The 9,230-nt window shown below is 42.4% G+C and overlaps 1 protein-coding gene across 1 annotated transcript in view; it reads right to left on the bottom strand.

The window, feature by feature from the left end:
• PPP1CB (protein phosphatase 1 catalytic subunit beta) overlaps nt 1-8,424 on the bottom strand; it is a 29,999-nt gene extending 21,575 nt beyond the window's left edge. Inside the window, exon 1 of the mRNA XM_005144586.4 lies at nt 8,141-8,424. Coding sequence (XP_005144643.3) covers nt 8,141-8,192 — 52 coding nt within the window. The 5' untranslated portion in view covers nt 8,193-8,424. The remainder of the gene's footprint in view (nt 1-8,140) is intronic.
• Between the last annotated feature and the right edge of the window lie 806 nt (nt 8,425-9,230).

Consider the following 9,230-nt stretch of genomic DNA (forward strand, 5'->3'; position numbering starts at 1 on the left):
GGACACAGCAAACCGAAAATGTAATCTAGATAGTTCCCCAAGCTGGAGAATACATCCACTGTGAACTTGTGCTAGGACTAGTGAAGGAATAAACAGCTTGTTCTGCTTCTTTTTACTGTAGTTCCAGCCAAGCTCACATCTGAAACGATGGCTTTAGACATCTATTTTGCCAGAGTATATTAAAAAAAAAAACCCCAAACTACAACACAAGACTGCAAGCATGCAATTTTACAAATTGCACATACGCAAATCCCACAAGCTTACACTCCCCCCGACATTCTGTGGAATGTTTAATGATTGGCGATTAACAACTATGACATTTAACTATTTATTTCTTGTACTTCAAAGTACTTTGGAGTACTTGATGGATCCTGAACAGTTTCTCAATAGTAGGAGCAGAATGGATTTGGAAGCCAAAGGGGACATTATCTATGACTTGGAAACAAATAGTCCATACACTGTTTTTGGAAACAGCATTCTAAAACTAGCTGCTCTCAGCATTTTTAAAATCCAAGTAACATATTTTCATGGCTATAAGTCAGGAATCCTACATCGGATTTTAAAAGCGCCTTTCATTTCGGAAAGCAAAACTTTTGAGTAGAAGTATTTTGTGTACTCAAAACATTTCATAATTTAAATTGTTCAGCTGTCATCCAGAAGCAGCTCTCCCTATCTTGCAGCAAAACACTGAGTTAAGCCAGCAATGCAATATTTCAAAGTTTCAGAATTGGTGTAACAGAACTGATCTTAAAATGACTCTCACTCATTTGTTATTCTGGCAGACAACAATAATACAAATGAAGCCCTGCCACAGCTCTGCTCAATTCCACAAAAGCCTATTGCTGAATATGCAGCTCCTCTACATGGTGCACAGAGCAAAGCCCTGCACCTTTCCTATGGCACTTTACTCAAAATCTCCATTAAAAATAGAAGAATCAGCCTTCTAGGGAGGTTTTTGCTGAAGAACTGTGCTTATGTATCATAGCAATATTAAAATCTTAATAAATTTGCCTTCACTGGATGTCCTTGCTATTAGGTATTTTGCTGAAAAACACAATGATTGTGAATTCATTTCAACAGTACATAAACACAAATTCACTGCAGAGTAAGAGACCACCCAAGCCTTTCATTTCTAACCAGGAATAGTACCGAACAATGAAGTGATGCTCTTCCACCCAAACCTGAATCTACATTCTTAAAACATATACTATCCAGCAGAATTAACACTCATGGAGGCAGAGCCTCACTAGAAACTAATATGCAAAGTTGCTTCAGAGGATACCCAAACAAGCCCATCAGAACACCTACATGTCCCTACACCGCCTTCACCCACTGTATTTGCTTTCCATGGACCTGTTTCCTTACACCAGTGTTCCATAAACCAACTGATGGGTCTCAGTCATTCTGTATCGTGCACAATACCAAGAATTGCTGAATTCAAGGCTGAAGGACAAGATCACATGAGTTACTCCTTTCTGTAAGCAAAAGGTGTAACCCTAATGCTTTTTATTAGTCTGTATTTACTATTTGTTTAATTACACTTGAGCCTAAAACTCACAACTAGCCATGTATAAGGCAGAAGCCTCTCACTATGAAGTATTACATGAAGCAGTAGCAATTTCTGTTCTAGTCCACTTGGAAGGCTAAACTAGCATAAAAGTCACGTGTGACTTTTTTCAGCTTATATCTCAAAGTTTGACTTCCTTTTCCTCTAAAGCAGTGTTAATGAAATCCCTAAAATTCAAGGAAGACAGAGGCAGATTACAAAGTTACTCAACTCCTGAGAAGTGCCAAGGAGGTAAGTTACTTCAGTTGTAATACAAAAAAGTTAGGGTTTAGCATGAATTTTGCACCTCTTTGATGTCTCAGGTATATAACTAATATGGTTATTCAGAATATACAGACAAGAGCTTTTTATCAAGCTTGGTGTTAAAAAAAAACAAACAAAAAACAAACTGCAGAAGATGGTTCTGTGAAACTAAGATGTACAAGGACAAACCAAAAAAAAGTAAGAGAAGGCAGTAAATGTGCTCCTTTCCATGTTTAAATCATGAACCAGACATATTAGATGCACCTCAGGTTGTAGTTAAGTGTAGATCTGCTATACACCAGGCCCTGCTTCTTTCACTGTGTACAGAATCTGACCTTACTGAGCAGTACTAGCCAAACATAGCAGGCTTGACTTTGCAGTTCTAAACCATATATGGCGGTGGGGTTTTTCTTCCTTTTCCAAGAAGTGACATACCCACATTTGGTGGCCTCTAATGAACATTTAATTGCAACTATCAAGTATTAAAAATTGCCCTTTCTACATTAAATAAAAAGGTCAGGGTTTTTTTCCTCCCTTCAACAATTTAGCTGTACCCTGAGCAAAACACTGAATGACTCAAGCAACAATGGTGCTGTGTAATACCTAAATGAAACAGTTCCTGAATCATGTAGCCTTCAAGTGTGAGAAGTCAGACAGAATAAAGAAACACCAGCACACACCACCCAACACTGAGCTCTTGGCCTTCACAGCCATTTTTCAAGCCAACTATTCATCATGCACTTATAAACCTAAAGATGAACTGGCTGATATCTGCACTGCTGTACAAACCCCAAAAAAAATGTCATTCTTCTATCCCTTCTCCCTGTTTAATACAATACCTGCCCTCCTAGAAACAGACAAAAAATGCCTATCTTCTTTCTCTCTCTAAAGACTATTTCAAAAATACATTATTTGCAAGAAACTCCTAAATAAGTTCTCCTTGTTTATTTTTCTAATAGAAAATTACATAGTGATTTCACACCAAATCAGGTAATAACCCTTGTTTATTCAAGGTTCACCTCCATGATTTCCTTATGCTGTTTCGCAACAGATCATTAAGGTTTATTTTCCTTCTCTACAACTGCCTCTCTTCAGTATCAGTTATGAAGCCTGTGGAACTGCAAGCACTACTACTATATCATACCACACCAACAGGCTGGCTGGATATTTTAATTAAGATACTAGCCAAACAAGAAATCCATTATTGGCCATAATAAATCAGGCCAATAGCACTGTGGCATTTAAAATTAGTGAGAAAAATCTCAGTTGTTTCATAAGCATTTAAAATCCAAAATCCATTTGAAGAACTGAATAATATTCAAATTTCTATCTTTATCACAACTGAAAGACCTCTGAAATGAGAAGTTAAGGTCACAGCATTCTTAGAAGACATCAAATGACATAACAACACCACACAACCAGCTTTTAAGGCAACTTGAAAAAAAAAAAACCCACACCAAGTTGAACATTGAAGCAACAACAATTCTCTGTGTCTACTGGATGTCTGACAACTCTCATCCTGGATAACCATTTCACAGCTTTCTTGGTGGATCAGTACTGTCAGAGTTGGTAGACCTCCCAGCATCACCAAAAATAATATTGTTTTAGAGCAGAACCATATTAAGTTCTATCAAATTTATCTAAATAGTTCATTTTAAATGTGTTAGCTAGATTTAGGCAAGCAAGGTTTCTTGCCTAGGCAAGGTAAGGGTTTTTTTGTACATCTATATAGCCTTCACAGAAATACAGCTTGTATTTAAGGCTCCTGTATGTCTGGGTTTCTCCAAGAACATCCTCTCTTTCCTATATTGTAAACTCCTAAGTACTTAACAAGAGAGACACCTACATATTTGAAGGTGCAGAAAGTCTAGTCCAGCTCGGCTACCCTACATCAAGAAATTTTAAGAGACACAAACAGCAAAGAAACACAATGCCCAACACCCAGACAAAAATATGGCAGTCTTCCTAAGCATCATCCACAGTACTCTTTACAAGTAAGGTCACACCTATTCCAGCATCCTTGCTTTGATATAGAGGGAGCTTTTCCACACATCACCAAATTTTAAACTGGCTTAGAGCCTGGCTTAAATGTAAAACTCATGCATCCACTTAGCTCACCATTTCTGCAAATTTAAGGGCACTTCTCACCAAGGGATCATGATGAACCTACATGGGGCAAAACACAACACAACAGAAGCAGCAATTTCTGCTGCAGAGACTAAAAACTGTGTTGAAAGAAGAAAAACTTCTCTGCTCATCCTGAAGAGAAGGCTCCCAGGAGACATTATTGAGACCTATGAATACTTAAAGGGGGCTTATAAGAAAGACTGGGACAGACTGTTTTGTAGATCCTGCTGCAATAGGACAAGGGGTAATGGTATTAACCTAGAAGAGGGGAGATTTAGACTAGATGTAAGGAAGAAATTTTTCATTACGAGGGTTGTGAAACACTGGAACAGGTTGTCCAGAGGTGCTGGATGCCCCATCCTTAGAAACATTAAAAATCAGGTTGGATGGGTCTCTGAGCAACCAGATCTAGTTGAAGGTGTCCCTGTTCGTTGCTGGGAGGTGGGGTTGGAATAGGTAACCATATGTCACATTTGCTGCACTCATGAGTTTCACATATGTGTATATTCCTATGCTGTCCACAGCTAGAATGGACTGGGGAAAAAAAAAATATCTATCCACCAGATGGCATAGCTGGGAAGGTAGGAAACAAAAAAAAGACCAAAAAACCACAAACCAACAACCAAAACCCCTCCACAACCCCCACCACCAAAAAAAAAAAAAACAAAAACAAACCCCAAAAAACAGTCTACACACTGAAGCAAAAATGAGGCTATCACCTGTGCAACATAGCACAACTAACTGATCCATGAGTCCAGTTCTCCATGCCAGTACAAGGAGGAAACAGTCTGATGACTAATTTGGCTTATTCACTGTGATGGTCACATATCAGTCCAAAATATTTAACAAAGCTATGGAATTTTGTGTTTACATGACCTGCAAATCTCTGCAGATTCACTTATGAGTTATTTATTGACAGAAATCATAGAATCATAGAATAGTTAGGGTTGGAAAGGACCTTATGATCATCTCCAAGATCAGTCAGGCTACATCTAAGAGCACTAGCATCTCCCTCACTCTTTTAGTAAGGAAAAAAACCTGAAAGTCTGGAGGTAGAAGAAATAAAATAAAGCATTGCTAAGTTTGGACATTATACATACCATATACACTTTTAGCACTACTTCCCTCCAAAGAGAACTTACAAAGCATCACTAGCTAGTTACCAAGTATTATTTATATTGCAAGACAAAAATCAATTCAAAACATTGCTCTTATCATTCCTAAATTCACCACCTAGCCAGTGAATAAAGAGGCTAAGAAATTGGTATATGCAAAAGAACATGGACATGAAAAGTTAATGTCCTGGAAGACTATCCTCATGCATTACGCTATAGTTCAGTTGAGTCTTCCCAGTTTAACTCAAGAGTTAATCACCGGCTTCCAGCACTCAAAAGATCACTAAAATAAGTTCAGGGTAAGACTACATGTAGTACATGTGTTGAGGGCTGGGAAAAACTTCCTAATGAATTCCCCCTGAGCAGCCTGGATATGGGCCACCTCATAATGCTATTGCAGAAGAAAAAAAGAAAAAACCCCAAACAAAAACCAAAACCACAACATATGGAGGGTAAGAGGAACTAAGGTAATTTCAACCAAAAGGTGAGTTAATGTGTCATATAACCCAATACACCCTTCCCCCCCCAAAGTAGTCTTAAGCAACAAAGGTAAAAACAGTTAGAGTAACCTAATTACGTATGAGCAAGAACTCATGACAGCTAATATCACAGCCTAGAAACAGGTGTCACCAGCCAGCAGCCCAGCAACAGCAGGGAAGTTTCCTGTTGCTGTGGCTTTTGATATGTATTTGCTACCCTTTCAAATGTAGGTGCAGCAGCCACTGAGACACTATTGCAAACTGCTATTCAAACTTAAAGCCATCCATTTCACTTACCAAAAGGCCTAAATATGTAGTGCATAACGTTTCATAAAGGTGTCTTTTTATTATTTCAATGTGCATTTTCACAGCTCAAAAGCCATGTTCCCATATTCTTTAAGTCAAAGTTGAAGTGTGGATAATAGACCCAAAAAACAAGCTCTAAACGAATTGCTTCAGAGATAAGAGTCAATAGCAATTATTCTGCGCAAGCAGCATGGGGAGGCATTCATACTCACTTTACCAGAACAGGTCAGCTAAGCAACAGCGTGAGCTCCAGAATGTGAGCTGCCAATTGTACAAAAAAAAAACCCCTTCATTGTGAAACACTGCTATTTGAACCACAGCTTAAAATACTGTAAGCTAGCAGAACAACTGAAAGATGTTAAAGGGAAGCAAAAATAATTCACACACAAAGCATTCTTTTAATAGTTGAGTTTTGTTGGTTTGTGGTTGGGGCTTTTTTCCCCACAAATAAAACCTGTAAGAATATATTCCCTTTCAGATACAATATGTTGTATACTCCTACTACTGTTAGTAGCTGACAAGCAGAGAAAAATACTCAATTTCCCTTAAGAAACTTCCTAATCTCTGCTCAGAGGAAGAAACAGACTTGGAAACCAGAGATGAAAAATTATAAGCAAAGCTTGGTTCAGAAGTTGCTCATAGATACCCCTAAAGCTTAGAAGTATTATGGAATTCAAAGCGCAGATCAGATTGCTCAGACACAAGGCACTCAAACATAACCCCCAAAGCTAGAAAGTTGCAACACAAGTGTTATGGGGTGTATAAAAGGTATGGAACACACATTTTAAAACTCTTAGTTAAAAAAAAAAAAGATAAGCAGAGTAATATGTAAGATAATAGGTAGCACAATAATCCAACAAGTTGCATACCAAAACAGTGCAGAACTCCTCTTCTTGAAGCAATCTGTATTTAAGTAACTACACAATGAGCAAAAAGTATCTTTCAAATGGTTTTTAAAGTGTCTCTCAAAAAGCCATCACTATGATGTCCCTCAAAAAACCCACATTATGAAGTCAACGTTTACTAGGTTATTATTTAGTTGGTCTTATAAACCTACCTACTAATCTGGGTTTCAACATCCAGAAAAGAGGAGTTTTATCTGTATTAGTGATCAAAGATAAACCACAGCTGATGATACCTGCAGGTTTCTTCATACCATACTAAACTGCATACCTGAAATCATAAACATGAGCACAAATGCCCAAAGCTTTTATGTGCTCTAAAACACCGACTTTATTGTTCATACTTTTCTAAAAAGAACAGATAGCAAGTACTATAAAAAAAAATCCTCAAAGCCCTAAAAACTCTCCTTTGTAATAACTCAGCTGAACAAAACTTTCAGACTTGTTTCACATCCAGAACTGTACATACTCCATAAATTTCTTTCTCTAAGCCTTCTGCAAAGTGATCCAACTATTGAAGGAGTACAGCAACTGAGTAAGTGAACAGTGCATACCCACGCATGCACTCTCATCTCCAACATGCCAGGTATTTGCTGAATGTGAACTGAAGATTAATGGGAAAAGGGGCCTAAAAAGACTATGCGTTCAAGGCATTACTTAAAAAGAAAATGCCACCAGTAGCTCCTCAGCTTCTGTGAAAGCAAAGAGTAAGTTTTCTCCTTAAAGGAAAGGCTCACTAATACACACAAAATCCTTCATAGCTTTTATCTGCCTTCCATTAAAGACACTTTTGGAGACTGCCCCGTAGGCAGGCAGAGGAATGTGAAGGCACTAAATCCCTCTGCTTTCACTGACGCTCACGTATATACAACTCGATACGTAAGGAAGCTCTCGACAACAATTTTAAACACGGAGGACTGAGACTAACCCAACCGGAGGAAGACATAATGCCTCCAAGAGCTCAGCTATCAATGTTTCTTAAGCTCTCCCCTCAGCCAGGCAGCTGCAGCAGGGTGGAAAGGGAAGAAGGAAACCCAGGCGCTTTATCGTTTAAATAGGAGGGCAACCACTACACCCAGATGGGGACGAAGGACCCCCGCACACAGCAGCGCCGACAGGACGCTCGAATGCGCCCCTCCTTCCTCCGAGGGGCTCCGCAGGGCCGGGCCTGGGCAACGCCGAGCCGTGCCCCCACCCTCCCGCCTCCCACCCCGGTCCCGGCGGCACGGAGAACACGGTGCTGCTGCTCCCCCAGCCGCAGCACGGGTCGCGCCCGCCCCACCCGCGTCCTCCCACCCCGCCGGCAGCTCCGTCTCCCGCTTGGAGCACGGCGGAAGGCAGCGGCTCGCCCTCACTCTCCGCGGGGCTGCAGACAGACGGGGCCGCCGACGCCCCACTCACCTTCCAGCAGCCGGGTGATGAGGCTGTCCACGTTCAGCTCCCCATCCGCCATTTTGTGGCCACCAGACTCGGTCCCGGGCGGGGAGAGGGCGGGGTGGAGGGCGCTTTACGGAGGAGGAGGAGCAGGGCGAGGTGGCCGCAGCTGCAGTGGCTCCCCCCACCCCCCTCCGACAGTCCCCTAAGGCTCCCCGCCCGCCTTCTCCCGCGCTGGCAGCCGAAAGCGCCGCACCCGCTCCCTCACAGCTAAATGGGGGGAAGCGGCCACCCCTCCTCGCCGCACCTCCTCCCCGCCTCGGAGGCCGCCACAGCGCATGCGCCCCCTCACCCCGGCCGCCTCTTTGCCACCCCGCGCGCTGAGCACGGCGCATGCGTCGGAGGTGCTGGCGGGCTCTGGGGGCGCATGCGTAGAGCGTCACTCTTCCTCCTGCGCTTCTGCCCCGCGGGTCTGAGGCGCGGTGCGCGGCGGGTGCTGCTCGGTGGGAGCCTTCAGGAGCGAGGTGCACAGCATCACCAGCCATGGCCGAGGTGTCCTGCCCTGTACTTGCTATGAATCCGAGTCAGGGTCAGCCGCTTTAGCTCCCGCAGAGCCGTGAAGCCTTTCCTGTCTACGACGGCTGTAGCGCCCGGTCGTGAGGGGTGAACACCGCTGCCCTGTGGCTTGCAGAGCGACTCCAAAGACTGCATAGTGTGTGCGGGCAGTCTCTGCATTTCTCGTGGTGCGCCACGTTCTTCTGCAAGTGGCAGCGTTACCTTAGGAAGAGGTTGCTTTAGCAGCCGTCAATAAGGGACAAAAGGCACGGAAATAAGTCGTAGTAGGCTGCGTGTAACCTGTGTGTCACCCGTTCTACTGCCGAAACCGCCTGTGAAAGCTCAGTTTATTGAAAATACGTGTCAGACAGAACTGGAATGACAAGTTGTGCTTCTCATAGCCGTCTAACGCAGCTGTCCGAAGAAGCTCCCAACCCGTGGGGTTTATGTTTCAATGCAGCTGGACGTGCTGAGAGTACTTTTTTGATGATTTCTGAAACTTTTAAGATGAGCTTTCTAAAGACGTGTTAGTTCACATACTTTTCGTCAGCGGCTGCTTGCC

Source organism: Melopsittacus undulatus, chromosome 3, assembly GCF_012275295.1.
Source record: "Melopsittacus undulatus isolate bMelUnd1 chromosome 3, bMelUnd1.mat.Z, whole genome shotgun sequence".
In the NCBI taxonomy this organism is placed as follows: Eukaryota; Metazoa; Chordata; class Aves; order Psittaciformes; family Psittaculidae; genus Melopsittacus; species Melopsittacus undulatus.